This window comes from Aulonocara sp. 'chitande type north' Nkhata Bay, linkage group LG18 (genome assembly GCF_057382095.1).
Source record: "Aulonocara sp. 'chitande type north' Nkhata Bay isolate Kocher_YH1m ecotype deep benthic linkage group LG18, A_spYH_male_GT1.1, whole genome shotgun sequence".
Taxonomy (NCBI): Eukaryota; Metazoa; Chordata; class Actinopteri; order Cichliformes; family Cichlidae; genus Aulonocara; species Aulonocara sp. 'chitande type north' Nkhata Bay.
Genome location: NC_141361.1, coordinates 21401797 through 21421141, shown reverse-complemented (window position 1 = coordinate 21421141; position 19345 = coordinate 21401797). Strand labels below are relative to the sequence as shown.

General features: G+C 41.7%; 1 protein-coding gene across 4 annotated transcripts in view; it reads right to left on the bottom strand.

The window, feature by feature from the left end:
- ephb1 (EPH receptor B1) overlaps nucleotides 1–19345 on the bottom strand; it is a 168408-nt gene that overhangs the window by 18485 nt on the left and 130578 nt on the right. For 3 of the 4 annotated variants that reach the window (XR_015125997.1, XR_015125998.1, XM_086271449.1), the window contains exons 7-12: nucleotides 16491–16653; nucleotides 13990–14098; nucleotides 12944–13008; nucleotides 7755–7943; nucleotides 6450–6697; nucleotides 4999–5214 (exon numbers count right to left, since the gene is read on the bottom strand). Coding sequence is in view for 1 of the 4 variants with exons in the window: in XM_086271449.1 (XP_086127575.1) it covers nucleotides 4999–5214; nucleotides 6450–6697; nucleotides 7755–7943; nucleotides 12944–13008; nucleotides 13990–14098; nucleotides 16491–16653 (990 nt within the window). In the remaining 3 variants the exon portion in view is untranslated. The remainder of the gene's footprint in view (nucleotides 1–4998; nucleotides 5215–6449; nucleotides 6698–7754; nucleotides 7944–12943; nucleotides 13009–13989; nucleotides 14099–16490; nucleotides 16654–19345) is intronic. The other variant, XR_015125999.1, reaches the window with a different exon arrangement.

Sequence of the window (19345 nt, the reverse complement as noted above, 5' to 3'; positions counted from 1 at the left end):
CATCTGTGGAAATCACCTTCCTGGCTGAAACTGCCCCCATGGCAATGCCCTGAGACAAGAAACCTGGCCTCTTCCACTCGCGGAGAGCGAGTGAACAGTCTGCAGAGTCTCTCACGTGACAGTGGCCGTCTCGGTGAGGGTCCAGTCCCCGCGAGCCCACCCATCGCTAAAAGCCTCTCATGTGCAGGCGTCCCAGTGTTATCGCCACTAGAGAAGAGGCCATCAGACCGAGCAACCTCTGGCACTGTTTGAGGGTAACTGTGTTGCCTCTGTGAACCAGTGCTAGGGATGACCGTATGGCCGCTGTTCTCTCCGGGGACAGAAAAGCCCTCACCCGGAGGGAGTCTAGGCTGAGCTCTATGAAAGTAATGCATTGAGTTGGTGTCAATGTGCTCTTTTCCACGTTATATACATAACCTTAAGTTCCCCTCACAATCCAGCAGGGAGCTCCCCACGATGGGGTGTTTCTCGCTGTAAGGTTTTGCTTTCCACGTCACCGCTATCTCATCGAGTAGCTCCGGGAAAACAGGCAACACATGCTTTCACCGTCTTTTCCGCCTTCTGCAATTTCTTTCCGTCAAAACGAGATTTTACAACCTCTGTTTGTATGGCGGGCCACGGGATGTTGAGTCTAGCTACTGCGCGCTTTCACATGTCCTGCATGTCGCGATCCAGGGGAGACGGCGGTGTCGGTTTTTCAGCCTCGCCGGTAGCCGAGGGCTTTGCAGCCCAGCTGATGCTAGCCAAGGAGGTGGAATCTTCCTCCTTGCTGTCGTCAGAGAGCAGGAGCTCCGAGTCAGCCAAATCATCTCTGTCCTCGTTGGCATCTCCTCCCCAGGTGACTCCAGCATTGGGGAAAAACTCACGATCTCCGTGTGCCTCCAGCGACGGGAAAGCGGTTGCGTGGCGACAGCTTGGCCGTGGCGTTGCAGCCAAATCATCGGGCACCTCAGTTTCTCCTTGCCCCGCAGCAGCCTCACACAGCAAAGGGTCACCACCCGACAAGTTAGCCTGGCGATCTAGCCTGCGGCGGAGTAGTTTGCGTGGGAAAGCTGCGCAGTGGATATAGTCTTGTGCGGGCATCAAGGCAGCCTGAGCATGAGATAAACCCAGGCACACCCCGCACACACGGGGGTGTGTATCCCAGGCAGAAATTTTCTTGCCGCAAGGACAGAGTTTTGCAACTTCGTTGGCAGTCGTAGCCATGGTTAGCTAGAGGGTTGCGCACGTTAGCAAGACTGACACTGAGTGCGGAGAATATTGCTATTCCTCGCTAACGTGGGGTGAAAAGGTTTCTACAGGTATTGCTACCTAATGTGTAAAACCGCTAGCGTCGAAGGGTATTGCTACCTGATGGTGAAGCTAGAGGTACCTTTATTAGCAAAGTGTTGCTACTTCGCTTTCGGAAAATATTGCTACTTCCCTGGGTGAAAGTATTGCTACTTGGCACCAACACTAGCTACGGAACAGTATTGCTACTGCTTGTATGCTAGTGGACAACTGAAAAGCTGGGAACAAAGCGCCCGTGACCGAGTTGTTCACTCGAATCTGTGGACAGTTTAGCTTTAGCACCCAATAGCACAGTTGTCTACAAGCTTCTGTGAGAAGCGAGAAGAGGTTTTTGAATGACATCTGATGCTATGTCAGCCTATTATATAGGGAGGCACCTAGCCAGCCTGTAAGGGCTGGCGTAATGGTATTTGAGCTAATGATGAGGTCACGCAGGAGGCGTTCCCATAGTGAGACACAAAACGAATGCTATGAAAGAGAACACCACTTGCCTAAGCTGTTAGGCGTCACATGCTGCACTTGCAGACCCAATTAAGAAAATATATCCTTGTGCACAAGCTGCACACAGATGAAAAATTGTAAATACACAAGTGATGCATGGAATGATAAACTTTTTTTATGGATTGGAATAGTGACTAAATGCCTTGCTTGTTTGCTAGGTTAGCAGGGTTACTCATATTGCATCACGACTTGAGATGAGCCAGTTGGTTATTTTTTTTAAACTCGTGCAGTCGAGTATATAAAATCTGCACTGAAACAAACACAGTAAAGTCATAGCTGCAATGAAGCACACAATCTTTTAGAGTCCTTAAATCAGTTAGCCTGCATCACCTTAGTAAGACCAGAGTGGCTCAGGTATTGTCCTGTGAGCCTAATTAATTATGACTTTGGTGAGCAGCCAACAGAGAGGAAGGACAGCCTCCTTCTGTCTGAAACTCCACAACACTGCTCCAGACTGAACCCACGTCCAGGGTTAACACAATTACCAGCATGTCCTCCCAACCATACATCCAACATCACACCACAGGCACTGTAATTGGTGTGCTTAGAATTGCAGGCAAAAATTAGAAAAGCAGCAGAGGGAAAGAGGTGATTAATTTGCTAGAGGAGGAGGTTGGTGCCGATGTAAATCACTGCCTGTCAGTGCAATTTAATTTACGAATTTCCTTCAGCCTTGTCTGCGATGCCAGCCTTGCTCGCTGATTGTTTAGCATCAGGTCATAACTAAAGAGGTCATGGAGTGAAGGGCATGAGCCATGCTTTCCTTAATTACAACATAGAACACCCCCCTTCTTGTAGCATGTATGCATAGATGCCCCCTAAATCACAGGTTAAACTGAACCAGGAGGACATGAAAGTGTGGCAACATCAGCTAGGCTTATGAAGTGCCTGCAATCTGATGGGAAAGCACTTTCGCTTTTATTTAATCGTTTAACTGGCACATTAACAGAATACGCCTCCCAGACATGTGGATAAAACTGCTCTCTTGACTCTTGATTTAAAAACAAAAATCAGCTAAAACCCAAGATTTCATCTGAATCCCTATGATAATAAATGAGGACTCAGTATAAAAGTGAAGCACAGCCAAAGCTTCGATATGCTTGTTTCAAACTCTCTATCAGTTAAAAACACACCATCAAAAAAACCAGTGTGTTAACATCACAACATCTCCCCAGGTTCAGACTTCAAAACTCACCTTGCTCTATGTACTTTCCAGATAATGCCCTCAAGGAGAGTTTGCAATAAACAACTTCAAAATACGGACCGCAATCTATAATCCATTCCCTATCTTTTACACACTGGTTTATCAGTAAAGCTCAGCAGTGCAGACAACAGAAGTGCTGCTCCTCTTTGTTGCTAAATAATACCCATTCAGCAAGGTTTAGCTATAGGGTCAAGCATACAAAGCAGGTTACTCCTGGGGAGCAATTAGCTCTCAGTCACACCAATGTGTGGTCATATCTCCTCTGACTTATATCTGCCACATCACTCTTATTGCCACTCTCACAAATCAGCAACCATGCTCCAACCAATCAATGGCTTACCTTGGGCTTGCTTTTTATGCTTTTCCTGTTTATAAATAATAATTCAGGAGAAAAGCAGCTTCGGCATAATGCAGGCACTAAGGAAGACAGGAAAATGAACAGGGGACTGTGTGTTGTCTAGTACTGTTTTGTTTCTTCACCTATATTTAGATGAATGCAAATTATTTTGAGAACTCTCCTTTTCATACCTACACCGACTCACAGGCTATTTGACTGGTTGCTTTAGATCTCAAGTTCTGCATGTGTTGAAATACCTATGAACCTGAACCTAAAAATATGCCCCTTTTGATAGTGTAATATATTCAGATTGCATTCATATTTATTCATAATATATACCCCCCACAGTATCACAAAGCTCTATATTCAAATTGTATACAATGAATCACTTTCAGCAAGAAACCCCAAGGCGGTGTTATGAAGCAAGTTAAAATGGGCTGTGCAGAGCCACTTGAGGCCGTCAACTCAAAATAAGAAGCAGACAGGTAAAACACAGGACACGGCTCACTGAAATCCAAAGTAAAATAAAAAGTACAGCAAAAAAAGGTATGGATAGTGCAGATACACACATCTCTCTCTCTCTCTCTCTCTCTCTCTCTATATATATATATATATATATATATATATATATATATATATATACATACATACATACATACATACATACATACATACATATATATATATATATATATATATATATATATACACATACATACATACATACATACATACATATATATATATATATATATATATATACATACATACATACATACATACATACATACATATATATATATATATATATATATATATATATATATATATATATATATATATATATATATATATATATATATATATATATATGTGTGTGTGTGTGAGTGTTAATAACTGATTGATCCTTGAAACACGCACATCAGCTGTAGCAAACAGAGATACACACGTGCATGCTTGTGGATGTCCACACGGTGCCTTATATGCTCCTACACACACACACACTCAACTAAATCCCAGCACACAACCTAAGGCATGTCAGGAGTCCTAATGACCTACGCCGTGTGTTTGCAAGGGTGTAAAAGTGTGTTATGAATTAGAAAGAGGAGAGGCAGAAGATGAACTAACGATGGCTGCTAATAATTACAGATCTGTAGCGTGGAGGAGTTAATGAGGAGCCAAAGCCTCCCATGATGCTCCAGTAATAATGAATGAGGAGTGAGAGAGTGGAAAGAGGGAGAGAGAGAGAGAAGGGTGGGAGATGTCAGTTTGAGAGGCTGCAATGCCCTTTGGTTTCTCTGCACTCTGGGCATGCCAACGAGAGAGCCTTCCCAGAGGAGACTTGTCTCCACACTAATGAAGATGTGACAGACCTCCGGTCCGTGACTTGCAGGGTATAGGGAAGAGTGGAAGGAGGATGAGGAAGCAAAGAGTGACAGCTCATATAAAATGAAAGGCGCTGAAAAGGTGAAAGGTTTGCAAGACCTTCAAAAAGAGTGAGACATTGTCAGTAGCAAAACTTATTAGACTGATAGGTGGTGTTTTTCAATTGGTTTATATGTCAGCAAAAGACATTGGGAAACTTGAAATTATATTTAGATAAGCGCTACGCGAATAACAGTTTCCCCATGACACTCAGACAAAGTAAAACACAATTATTACCCACCAGAGAGCTGGTGTAGCTGGGATCAGACGTGTCATCCTGCAGGTAGCGTGACAGACCAAAGTCGGACACTTTACACACCAAGTTGCTGTTGACGAGAATGTTCCGTGCGGCCAGGTCACGATGGACGTAGTTCATTTCTGAGAGATATTTCATTCCTGCAGAAATCCCACGCATCATTCCCACCAACTGGATCACTGTGAACTGACCATCATTTTGCTAAAGGACAGAGAGCAAAACAAATGAAAATGCAGAGCTTATGTCATGCCGTTGCCATGCTGTAAATGAGCAAAGCTGGAGGTCGCAGATTGCAGCAAAGGCTAATATAACCATTTTTAATAGGCAAAAAAATTATTACGCTGTTTCTTCTTACTGAATCATTAACACATGTTGACTTAAATTCATCACTCCACTTCCTCATTCAACGTGTACCGTAATCAAATTCGGTTTGAGTCAAGGCTGCTCAGTTGGATTCTCATCTTCTTCTGTAGCATGAGGTAAGCCTTGCAGCAGATCATTATTATCACAGCCATGGGGTACATGCTCATGGCAGATAACAAGAGGAGTCATGTTGTTATAGCTACATACAAGACCCTTATTTTGAGTTATCTTTGATTTTAGTTTTTCTTGTGCGTCCTTTTTTTTCTTGTTTGTTGGTTACACTTTGCAATTACAAAATCAACACACTGAGTCCCTGTCTTGCCTTTCAAATCCTTTTAATGTCCAGAGGAAGAGTATATTTGTATTAAATAAGCAAATCAGATTCCTGCAGCCAATCTTACTCAGTGTAGGTGTTAGAGCATTGTTCCATTCAAGCATACAGGCATCCATCTCTTTAAACTCCAAGAATGGTGCCCCTACCCCTGTGTGAATGCTCTGAAGAGCAAGCTTTGAACCCCAGAAACCCAGTAACAAATAAGAGGGTAAGAGAGATCGATGGAAACACAAGTCGGATGTGGCGGTTAGCAAAGCCAACTTCAAAGAACCCATTTAAACCCACCCTAGATCAAAGTGGAATAGAACACCAATCCATGAGACTGAAGCAGGAAAAAAGAGAGCTGAATATTGATTAAGCTGTATGTCCGCTCAATCCTGACTATAAAAGAAAGAGTGAAGAGTCCATTAATAGCTCCAGGCATTAAATTAAAGGCTGATAAAGCTAGCCAGTGTGGAAATTTTCAAATTAAGAATGACTGAAATCAAGTTCATTGTCATGAAACATATTCTCCGTTGGCACTGGACAGATTAAGAAGGCTCATTCCAATTTGTATTAGGAGGGATTCTTAGCATGAACTCCTTTAGTGGGATTGCTTTACAATTTACTTCCAATTAGCTTCTCAGTCTCAGATTTTCAAGCTTCCATTTAACTCACACATGGCTTCAGATCTCGTCATATAGCTGTTTGCAACTTTGTGTGACACAGTACAAGCATTAAAAAAAGAAAAATCACTCACCCTGAGGAATGAGTCAAGGGCGCCATTCTCCATAAACTCAGTAACGATCATAACTGGACGGCTCTTTGTGACTACACCCTCAAGACGGATAATGTTCGGGTGGTCAAACTGGCCCATGATTGATGCTTCAGACAGGAAGTCCCGCCTCTGCTTCTCCACATAGCCCGCCTTTAAGGTCTTAATGGCTACATAGATTTCCCTCTTGCCAGGTAGCTTCAAACGGCCCTTGTAGACTTCCCCAAATTCCCCTAGTTTGAAAGAGAAAGAAGAGTTTCCTCATTTCCTTCTGTTAGCAGAAAAAGCCTTTACACAAAAGCAGAGTTAATCAGATCATAAATTTCACGTCTGTTTTTAAAGTTACCTAAAGTGCTTTTATAGAGCCTGTTATGTCTTGCTATCATATAATACAGTATGGCTCTTCTGACACACAGCATAGGCTGGCAAGTGCCTTTATATTCCCCCTATCAAACAATACCAGGCAAGCACTGTCTGGCAAATTTCTGGAACCCATGTGATTAATTATCACCACCTTGGTGTCCTGGAGAGACAACACATAGTGAAATCAACAAAAACAAAAACCTTTAATTAGCTGATCCCACTGCATCCTTATCCCTATTGTATCTCTGTCACTTCCTCACACCTAGCTTGCTGAGGCCGCCTGTGCTCCAAAGCTACTCCAGGCCCAGCAACATTACCAGGGGTATTTTAGCCTCCATATGAACCAGCATGTATGATGTCAGTGTCCTCTCGGCTGTAGAAAAGATGTGTTCGATCCCAAAGAAAGGGACATGTACCAAAAACACATGCACATACTGAACTTAAGTTTAATCAGAATTCACTTGAAAGCAATCAGGACCTAATTATGTAGTTGTAATTTTAATATACAGTTTAATAATACATAAGAGGTCATTCTCAAGTTAAGAAAAACAAAACAAAACAAGGACAGGAAACAAAATGTCTGCACTTTTACATGTAAAGTAAATGGGGAAGAAATGATGCAAGGGCTGAACATCATCAAAGCCAAAATCAACAAGATCCAAAAACACAGAAGCACAAAGAAAAGGCAGAGAGGGTTGAGTTATTTCTAATGACATTATGTCCCTGGGTAGGTGGCCTATATACTGCTAGTACACTTGACATAGGCCCTTGACATGTTCCCATCTGAAGTGGCTGCCAGAAAGGTTGTTCTTCATGACCTTGAACAGATTCAGGTTTTTATATGACATACAACAACTCAACAATCCACATTTATCTGACACACAGACACAGAATACAAAAGCATGCATGCACGAAGATTTGCCATACCTGCACCAATGACCTCCTCTATTTTGACAGTAGAAACATCTATCTCCTTGGCAAATTCTCGTACAGCTTCGTTTGGGTCCTCGTAGGTGAAGGGGTCAATGTAGATCTTCATCCCCGGAGAGCCTGAGAAGTGGGTCGGGCAGCCCAGTGGGGAGGGGCAGTTAGACATGTCGGCTCGCAATGAGAGTTCTAGAACAACCAAAGTGCTCAGTGAGCTTTCCAGAAGATGAAACTAGTCTTTTGGGGTCTTGAGCTAAAGGTTGGTGAATTCAAATAACCCCCAAGTGTTAGCTTAAATCACAGAGTCACAGCATTACTTATAATCACTATAAACTTTTGATCGCTGCAAATGATGATACCTTCATTTGCTCTATTATCCATGCTTAGAGACGGGCCAAAGCACGGCAATGTGTAAATTAAAATGAACGTGTACTGAACACATCAAAGAGTGTAGGTGGAGAATTAAAGGAACTGGCTCCAAAACATGTAGAGGCAGACAACAAAATGGTGGTGATTCAGTGCTTACGAGAGGAAAAGAGCTAGAGAGAGAGAGAACGAGACAGAGAGACAAAGAGAGGGAGGGAGATTAAGGGATAAAGGAACAGATGAGGGAATATAGAAAGAGTAAATGTAGACTTTTTTTTCACCCCTTTATCCCTTACCCTAGCAGTATCTGCTCTTTGATAGTGGTAGAACCAATTTTCCTGCAATCTTTCCCTATAGGAGCTCATAAAGAGATAAAGCCGCTACGCTATCAACTAGCTTTTTATGCCACTCTACAGTAGGTGAGACCAGTTCACAGACTGGCGATGTTTGCAAAAAAAGAAGTACAGCTTTTCTGTGCCGACAGGCTAAGTAAAACACTTGTAAACAAATTCAATATGCTGCCACAAGATGGACAGCGAGCAAGTAGACTTCAAATCATCATTTTTGCAGCTACACCCAAGGGCAGCCTTCTTTCTCAGAGCTGTTTAGGCAAAATCTTTGCAGCCATGATTGGAATAAACCCATCTCCATCAAGTCAATTTGTGCCTAGCCCTTTGCATAAGCCACAGAGAAGGAGGGAGGAGTCTCAGGAGACAAAAAGAGAATAGGGTCTAGTCCTGGGATCAAGGTGCCTCACCTTGCTCTTGACTAGAAGCTGATTCTAGTTACCACACTAATTGCTTTGAACCCTGTCTGTGTGAGTGTAATTGCTCATTAGAGATTCCATACAGACTGGATTCAAGTTAATCCATCAGAGGGTTTACAGCTTTGCATTCCATAAAGTCATTCGATTTACAAATGTCGCCAAGCTGCTCACTTAGCGGCACCACTGGGTAGGACTCAAAATCTCAGTGGGGAGCACGCAACAGCAAGCTTATGGCAGCACGCTCACACTCAAAATCTCAAGCTCTTGTGTGCACATACCTCCAAAATAAATGTACAGCCATTACTTTCTAATTCACAGTCCATAGCCCATTTTTATGTATAATTTAAAATGCAAACAGTTTATCGTCCTCCCTGTGGCACAGCCCTGGTTAACTGGACTCGTCTTTTTATGGCCACTGGATAAAAAATAGATTCCTACTTTAATATTTCATAGGCTCTCCATCTGAGAGTACGAAGCAAATGTATCCAGAAGTCATTTCTATTTTGGACCAACATATAAAACAACAACTCTGCCAGGAAAGAATCCAAGGCTGCCACAGTGGCTCACGGACACGTGCGTACCACAACAGATATAAAGCTTAGATTAATATAATAAATTAGAACAAAGTTTATGACATAATTGTCCAAACGGCTAAGTGTACTCAGACAAATTTCCACTCTGGTGGACAATAAAGTTGATTCTATTCATTTCTATTAGCTGGCAGGCGTAATAAGTTACAGTGTACTGCAATGCACTTAACCATGTTATTTTCACCAATGTCCAAAATTTAGCCTGCTATTAGTCTGTCCCGGTCGTTTACGTAATGGTCCTAATGTATCCACAAATCAACTGCAGAGCCGTAATGCTTACATTAATCTATTACTGGCAATGGCTACAATCAGATTACTGGTTTTACTACAAACACTTTATATATTGCCCAAAGACAAACAAAAATGTCTGCGAATGAAATAGTAGCTCCATAAATGCTCATCTTTTTAAGTTAAAAGGGAATGTTTCATACATTAGCCTGTCACCAAGGAAACATAATTTCTTCTAATTCCCTTTGCCTGACAATATTTGTGATTTCACTATATAGCATTTAAATACTTTATGTGATTTATGTGCAGAGCAATATATCCCTAGAGTGTTTTATGTAGGTCTAAGATGCACACTAATCTACTCCGTGGCTCTAAATATAATGAGCTGCATTTCCGTCCTGAATATTAACTAATTATCCATTGTTTGATGTCAGAAACGTATTTGTCAAACACACACTTATTATTTATTGGGGCTTATTAGTATGCACATAAGAGATCTACATTTTGTATGGAGTCACTAAAAAAAGAAAGTGAAATGTTTGTGGGGATTTTTTTCAGGCCTTTTGCAACTCTTTTGGTTTTCCTTGAAAAGTTTGAAAAGTGATGAAAGGTTCACCCTGTTAATTATAATATTTTAACATATTTAGGATGAAGAGTGAACTTGCACATATAAAGGAAATATGCAAGAAAAAAAAGGAGTATAAGCATATTTTATATCCACCCATAATTAACTAGTTCTTTTCAGTGAGTTTCCATTGTCATCGGGTGTGAGCACCAGATGTTGAAGCGCAAATAACATCTGCAGCTACGGGGCAACAAGTACGGTCTGAACATTTGTAATTTAAAATTTGTTGGTAGTCATGTGGAAACATGAGGGCACAACACAGACATTTAGTACTTAGAAATGTCTGTTAATTTGTTTAGATGGGTTGTCGGTGTGAGTTAAAGGCTAAAAGGAAATGTTTCCCTGAGAGAATCTGCAAATACTTAGTGCATGGACCTGAGTGCATGGCAGTGCAGTAATGAACTTCTATGATTCCTTCACTTTTTATATACTGTTATAGATTTAATTAGGAGATAAAAGTATAGAATTCTAATGTTTATTCTACGCTTGGTAACTCCCAATAATGCTGTGAAGACATGTTTTTAGGAATATGTGCAAAAGGAGTACATGAAGTCCTAGTAGCACACTTAATGTCAGGACAGAAGCTGAACCATGGAGTCACAGGAACACAGCAGGCCCCTGTGACAAAACTGTGGCTAGACATATGTGGAGGCAAATATCAACCCATTTTTAAATCTGAGTGCTCCAAGGAACACAGTGGCCTTAATAATCATGAAATTGAATAATTTTGGAACCAGCAAGATTATTCTTAGAAATGTCTGACCAAACTGAGACAGAGGGAGAAGGGCCTTATTCAGAAAGAACCCACTGATCAATCAAGCAGAGGCTTGGAGGTCTGCTGCAGATAAGAAACCTGGGAAACCTGCTGTAGGATCATCATCTCAGTAGAAGCACTGAGATCATGTCTTTAGGTCTTGGGGGCTGAAAAGAAGCCAGTCTGAGTCTAAGCCATATGACAGCTGCTTTGAGATTATTGAACATCAGTTAAATGCATCCAGCAGCATCAGGAATAAGTTTATCTCATCTGATGAGACAGAAATTGAACTCAGTGGGTAGAACTCCAAGCACTATGGCATGATTTCCTGTCTAATAACATGTCTATGGCTATGGAGATAACAACACAGTGCTGTGTGGTGGCTTCTTGGGAACTGTTATAGGAACGCTGGTCTGAATGGAAGAAAGGAAGAATAAGTATGAGTCAAATTAGAATAAAAAATGCAAACCATGAGTAGCCCAGCCAAAGGTCATACTTAGACAAAATAGAACTTTGTGGAGAGGCCTGATGATGGCAGTTCACAGATGCAATCCAACCTTTCAAACTGCCCAAAAACACAGGTTAATAAATATTTTAGCAACTTAATCAGGAATGATCTTTTGATTGTTTTGAAAGAGAAAACTGCAAAATAGTTTTAACCATTGAATAAATCCACTTAATTAACTTAAACAGTGTACACAGTGATGATACTGTACATGACAACAACCACTGAATCTGATGGGGTGATCGCTTTAAGCCACAGCAGCAGCATTTGACTTGTGTTCACATGAACATCACAAGCAGGAGTTGGTGTAATGTTAAAGGTCTGATTTCTTGCATAAGCATGACCATCAGGCTGCACCACTGAATTTACAGTATTAGCAACGTCTGTCTTGAGGTGGGCTGCAAATGAGGCGATATTATGAGGCAACATCTGGAGGAGCTGACAGCTGGGTGAAAGCTGGCAGGCACATTTTTTTGGAGGATCACCCAAAGCAATTGTTTGAGTTGGTCTATTTTATTGCTGCACTGAATACTGCAATTACAAAACTGCCAGTCAAACCTTGACAGAAAAGCAAAAAACAACAATGCATCACAGGGTGGGGAAAAACCTCGTGTGCGTTGGCATTGTGAAGGTTTCCTTATTAGCATTTGATTTTGTATCCACCTTAGATCCTTCATTTGATAATTAAGGCCGCAAACAACTGTTATCTTTTATTTTCATGACTTATGTTAATTACAGTGCATCCCTGACTGTGGCAAAACTGACTCCTCTGTCCAGAGCAGTTTTAATAAGCCCCAAGCTACCATTCTCGTAGCTTTGACACAAAGTAACTGTGTTGAAGCCATTTGCTGTGTCAGGCTCAACAAAATTCAATCCCCTTGAGTAAACCCTTTCTCAGACTGCTAGGTTGGCAGTACATAAGGCTTTCTTTGACGCACCAATTTACACACATTTCTTTTGTGCATGTGTGACTGAGTGTTTGTCAGAGGTTATATGTGTGTCCCTGCAGGCTACTTCCCCTGATCAGTCAATGCCCAGGGAGTGCTTAAAACACAACTCAGTCATGGCTATCGTGCAGCCCTAAGAGATGTCAGTCAATGTCACGGTGAAAAGTAGAACCACAGACACTTGCTACATAAATTTTCCATATCTTTAATGCATTATTATTAATTATAGTCCAACAGTAAAGAGATAGATAGATAGATAGATAGATAGATAGATAGATAGATAGATAGATAGATAGATAGATAGATAGATAGATAGATAGATAGATAGATAGATAGATAGATAGATAGATAGTTAGATAGTAACTAACCAGTAACTTAGAGCAGCTGTAAGTAATAGAGCAGACTCACCTCTTCCTGTTGTGTAATGTTGCAGCTTGTCACTGTACACCGCCTCCTTGGAATATGCTCTTTTCCTATAACGATGCAATGAGTGTTGGGAAAGGAAAGACAGAGAGCGAGGGGGAGGGGTGCCAAGATGAAAGAGGTAAACATGATCTTATTACTTTTGGTGTTTTTGTGTACCGGCTGAAAATGACGTGGCTGAAATTGAATCAGCTGCAAAGGGTTAGAAATGGCAAATGAAGTTTATGAAAATGAGCTGATTTTTAATTAGACCTTGATAGGATCTCACTCCTTTTCATCTGTCTCCTCTGCCTCAGCATCAAAAGAGCCTGGCCCATTTGATGAACACTTTACTTGCTCAAACTTGCACACAGCCCTGCAGAAAATTTGACTTTCATATATCTAAAGTGGAGCAAGATGTGAATGTGACAATGTGACAAACCGCTGCAAAATGAAATTGGCTTAACGGGGCAAAGTAGAAGATGTTAAGTTCTCTAAGGAATTGAGTATTCCATTTCAAATGACAATTTTGCTTTCCCGTTCCATCAAATTCGTGCGTGCCTTTACTATTCAGTATGCCTGTCATTGAATCAAGTAATAGTCTTGCTGCACTAATAAATGATATGTGACTACATGTAGGGCACGTTACACGATAAGTTCCAAAGCATAATCAGCACCAGTTATGTTTCATAAATGTTTTTACAGAAGATTACAATAAATGTCAGGAATTTTAGGAATCTTACGCACCACTGAATTTTATTTTTACATAATTAATACAGCAAATGACACAAACCGTATATGCTGAGAGTCTGGTGGAATTTTACCTGCAATGTTGCCACCTATTGGATTTTTTAGTACGTATTATTAGCGACAATGAGAACCAACGTGGCATACCGAATGGTTTATGCCCTATGTGTATATTTTTTGCAGTTCCAACTTCCTTCAAAACAAACTGGGAGCTTGAAAAGAATCTACAGTTTGAACGATGTGACACATTTTTCAACATCTTCTTAGTGTATTACAAAAGACAAGATAAAGGAAAATCTGGTTACCTGCTGCAAACAATGGAGATAGCAATAAGGGAAACAATGAAGACCACTCCTGCTGCTGCTGACCCCGCAATCAGAGGAAGCTGTTCCCTCAGCTCAGACTTGAAGTCATCTGGGTTGCACAAAGACACGACAGACAAGCAGTGAGAAAGGCTTAGGTAAGGCATGAGAAGCATGTCTGTGTTTATGTGGTGCTGTGTACTTATGCATGTGTTTTGGCAGGAGAAGAAAAGGCAGAGCAGAATGGTTAGACTGAGTTTACTGGTGGATAAAGGAAACACAGAGATCTCTCTGCTGAGATGTGCTGACTGGAATCCTGTGAGCATTTGAAAGACTGACAGACAGGTGGTGTTTGATAAATCAGAAGAGAGACAGAGAGTGAGAGAAAAATCATAAAGCTGGTTGTGAGAAAGAGCGAGGAGGGCAGCTCGCCTTCTCTGTTGCTATAGCTGTCTGAAAGGTGCGGACAAGAAAATGCACCTAGGAATGTTGTTTCTATGGTGTTGAAAGGAAGTCATCCACTGCCAATCACGCACATATAGCCCAAACATGTTTTTGACTGTGGTAGTTCAGGGGACAGAATAAATGCCTGCTTAAAAATACCACACAGCAGAATCTTTTGGTTATCTATTTGCGAGCATGTCTTTCTGTGACTTTGGCATCAGCAGACACTGTAGTTAAAGCAATGCACGATTTAGCATGCTGCAGGCAAATCAGCAGCTTCTAAATCCAATCCCCCGTGTAGAATGGGCCCATTGGATTAAAGTGATAAAGTGAGAACTAATGCATCTTCGAAGCAGTGTGAAAGCTGCAGTATATGTGGAAACTGGATGTGACAGGAATTGCTCACTCTTTCAACTCACACATTTATCAAAGGAAGGAATCAAGGAAAGAGTAAGAATGCTGTTCCAGCTACTCAAACTTTTAGGGTAGTCTTCTTGTTCTCTTTCAGTGTATATTAGATGTGCGAGGTCCCCCCACCTGCCCACCACGCGCCCATACGAGAATGTTGACTTTTCTTGACAGCCAAAAATCACAGAGACACCTCTTCTAACAGCAAATACGCTCCCATTACAATCAGTTAACTCTCGAGGCCTCAGCCAATTAGAGAATTGTGGCATCAATCACATAACCAATACTCCAATCACTTGTTTTCCGTCACAGCTTACTTTGCGCCGTCGCTTTTGATTTGTTTGATTGTGTGTTTGCGCATCCACTGGTGGCAAAATGACACCTCGTGGAGGTGAATGAAAACGTGCTGACGGGAAGAGACAGGAGATTATATGTTTTGCGAAAAATGACGTGGAGTGCCTCTATTGTCTTCATGGGGCAATGAAGCAGGTTTGATGGGGGGGGGCTGGTAGAGGCGGAGGCGGCAGAGATGTGGGTGTTGTTGCCGGCAGTCCTCTGGCGTGTTGCTGCTTGCTTCGACGAATGCCGTGCTGTGGCAGCCAGCCAGCAGATGAACCCTAAGCTGTGCTGGTGTGGGCGAGCATCAAGTATGCGCATGTATGTGCTCACATTCACTAGTATGGTTTCATACGCAAGGAAAGCTGATGCGGAACTATTGGGGAGAGTAAATGGGGCAGTGACTGTGCCACATCTGCTCTGCACACAGGTAAATAGCCACAATGATTGGCTTAATTACCATCATCATGCTTCCCATCTTCCCCTCCCTCAAGATCATCACCATCTCATTCATTGTAATCTTTGCTGTTTAACAGCGAGTCTGGAAATGTCACTCCTGTCTTTAATGTATTTTGAATTATGGCCAAATAAGCATTGTAGGCTAGCCATCAAGTACGGTACAAAGAGTGGAAATCTTATGCAGAACATAAAAACGTAGGAAAGGCAATTATAAGTTCATATCTTTCTTTTTGTTGCTATTTTTGTTGCCTTGCGCTTATGAAAACCCAGCAGAATACATCTTGACTGAGCCATGTGATTTTCCAACAATTTAACTGCCTGGCAGAGCTATCAACTCTTTGCAAGCACGCCTTCCTGCACATACACAAATGAACCCCAGCCTTGCCAGTTCACCAGGTGTTACCGCCCATCTTCAGCCCTTTCTCTCTCCAACAACCCCCCGCCATGCATGGCAGAAAATTTCTCTCATCAACTACTAATCACAGCTACGCATTCTGGGACAACTCTCCAGCAACAGAAGGGCTGGGTGAAAAACCAATTAGCTAAGCATTTTGGATCAAGCACAGTTAGTTGCACAAACAAAAGACACTCGGTGTTCAACGTATCCGAAGCACCCACACACACTCAAACCTGACTGTGAGGGAAATTAATTTAGCTGTAGAAATAGGAAGCGCAATCAAACATTATGCCTCTCCTCTATCTCACTTACTAATAATAATGCAACAACAAATACAAAGACAAGAACGTCTGAAAAAGAAAAAAAAGAGAGCTATTGTGCATGAAACGAAACAAACGAGACAGAGAAGGATAGAGCGAGAGGGAAGGAGAGCTGTTTCTCCTGGCTCTGCAATCCTTACCATCTGTGAGGGTTTGGAAGCACATCTTGCTGCTGTATTTGCCAAAGCCAGCCACAGTCCGTGCGCGCACCTGTACCACATAGACTGTACCCGGCCTGAGGGCCTCCACACGCGCTGTGTTAGTTTGGCTCCGCAGGATAGTGGAGTTAATCTCTGCATGGTCCTGAAAAGAGCAACGATCACAGGCAGCATGTCAGAAGATGAAAGGATTAAATCACACCATGCAGAATTCAGAAAAGTCCAGTGTTGGCAAGTTTGAGATACAACAACCAAGTTTATGATGGAATCACGTATTCTGGTAATAGTAAGGAGAAATGGTCCCGAATTTAAAAGAAATTTTAAGTCGCATGTTACAGGAAATGCACTGTGCTTCTGAAAAACATCAGTGACAGAGAAAGAATAGAAGTCGATATAGAGAAGAGTAGATAAACAACAGACAGGAGCGACGAGGCAAAAGCTCTCCTTAAGGCTTCGGTGTGAATGCTGTATTAAACAGACAGTGGTAATATGTTTGTACACAAGTTTTTAAAAAGGCTTCAACCAGTTTGAACTTCAAATAAAATTTCAAACCACGACAGAGCACGTACGCGGTCTAAAACACACTGTGTAAAATATAAAAGCATTTATACAGTTACACGCATGCACAATATTGTAATTAAAGGCAATCGTTTCTTGCGGTTTACAAAGAGAAATCGCTACGTCAGAACATTAAAAACGCCACTGCGTGGTTTGTCGCTTGTGATGTGCTTCATGAGGTAATTTAATTACTGCAAGAGGTTTGAACATTTGATCCTCAGTTTTGTTCTTTGAAGTGGGTTTGCTTTTGTTGATTTATTTTTATTTATTTTTTTTTTCAATCCAATTCCTCTGGCAGTAAGTATTTTACTTGTTTATGAAAAGGAATAGCTTAAAAATTCTTGCACGTCCCATGCAACATTCAATTTAAGGTGTTTCCCCTCTATTTTTTGTATTGATTTTTGAATTGGAATATCTATTTAGGATAGAAATCCAGTGGTGAAATCCAGCTTTTGTCAGCTGAGACAACTGGCAAAAATAAAAAAACATTCTGCAGAAAAGTCACTTTGAAACATGAATCCATGCTTTCATCACAACTCGGTTGGATTAGTGTAATTCTTTATATGTTGGTGTCGTCTTCAGCTGGTGCAAAATGCTGCAGCCTGACTTTTAACTGGACCACGGAAAAGAGAGCATATTACCCCTGTTTTATCCTCCCTGCCTGTCCATTTCGGAGTTCATTTTAAAATTCTTTTATTTGTTTTTTAGGTGATTAAATGGCCTTGCCCCGCCCTACCTCTCTGAGCTGCTGCACTTGCACTGCCCTTCCCCGTCGCTCAGCTGACCAGCTGCTCATGGATGTGCCGAGGAGCAGAGGCTCAGAGGGGACAGGGCTTTCGCCATAGCAGCTCCCAAATTGTGGAATTCATTGCTGCTTCTTATTAGACGGGCCTCTTCACTGCTAATCTTCAAAATTCGTTCTTAAGATCCACGTCTTCGGCTTGGCGTTTAACGCAGTTTGTATATTATTCTTTTTTTTATCCTTTTGTTTCACTCATGTTTAATCCTATCTTGTATTCTACTGATGCTTTTATTTTGCGTTTTAGTATCAATTCTGTTTATTTTATGTTTATCTATTTATTTATTCTGCGTACTTTTATTTTGTAGCACTTTGGTCAGTGGGAGCAAAATATATAGAAATGAGGGGTGGCTGAAGATTTTTGCACATTACTATATTTTCACTCTTACAGAGGCAGTCTGCAGTCTGCTGCAGTGTAGTCTGGGACTTGCTTTAGGTATCTGCTATTGTGGATCAGTAATGACTATGGCCTGTCACCTTCCCATAACCCAGAGTGAATATGACAGCCAGAAAATAAGACTGCACCTACACAACCCCCACCACTGCAAGCTGCTGATAGCTAGATGCTGACAGAAGTAGAGAAGGAAAAGGGCAGCTCAATGCAAAGGGGCCAATTTCCCTTGAATTAGTAGTGCAGTGTAAATATAGGCAACTTTTTCTTAAGTGTAATGAGTAAACTCATGCTTAATGCTAAATAAAAACTTCCAAAACATGTATGAGTATGCAGAGAAAACTTGAGAAAAAAAAATGACAACACTATGGAGTAGAAAAAAAAATAAGGGTAGAGAGGGAGGGGGGAGATGGTAGGAAGCGATAAGAAACTCGAGGCAGAAGGAACCCACATCAAAATCATTATCCAATCTTATTGGTGTAATTGAATCATTCCAGTTGCTCTGTCATTGAGCAGACGAGGTAAACACAGCTATGAAATCTGCCCCCCCCACCCACATAATAACGTGAGCAATCACATTAACTCTTATTGGACACTCTGAGCTTGATGAAGACAAATGTTTGGGCCAGGGATGGGAGAGCATCACACCAACAGGCTTTCGCTCTATCTCTGAGAGAAAAGAGATATTTATAAACGCAATGCTGGATGTAACTGGTTTAGAGAGTTTAATCATTTCACAGACCTTTTGTACATGAGATCACACAAACTGTCATTTCACCAGTGTGCTGCATACAAATACTTGTGGAACTTGACTTCAGAGGAGCAGCTTGTGCATTTGAAAGAGGTGCGAAACACAAGAAGCCCCACGAGAGACTGAAACCCTTGTCACCTATTCATCTGGTCCAAGATATGGTTCAGTGCACGCGGACCACTTGGGGTCAAGATTTGCCTATTCCTGCTTATCAGTCATCGTGAATTTCCCTGAATCACACCCCCATCTGCTGAGCTTGAATGGGGGACAGGTGAGCAGACAGATGGCAAATCGCCAATGGGCAAGCATCCCTTGGGGGAGCCCCAGCTAGCAATGGC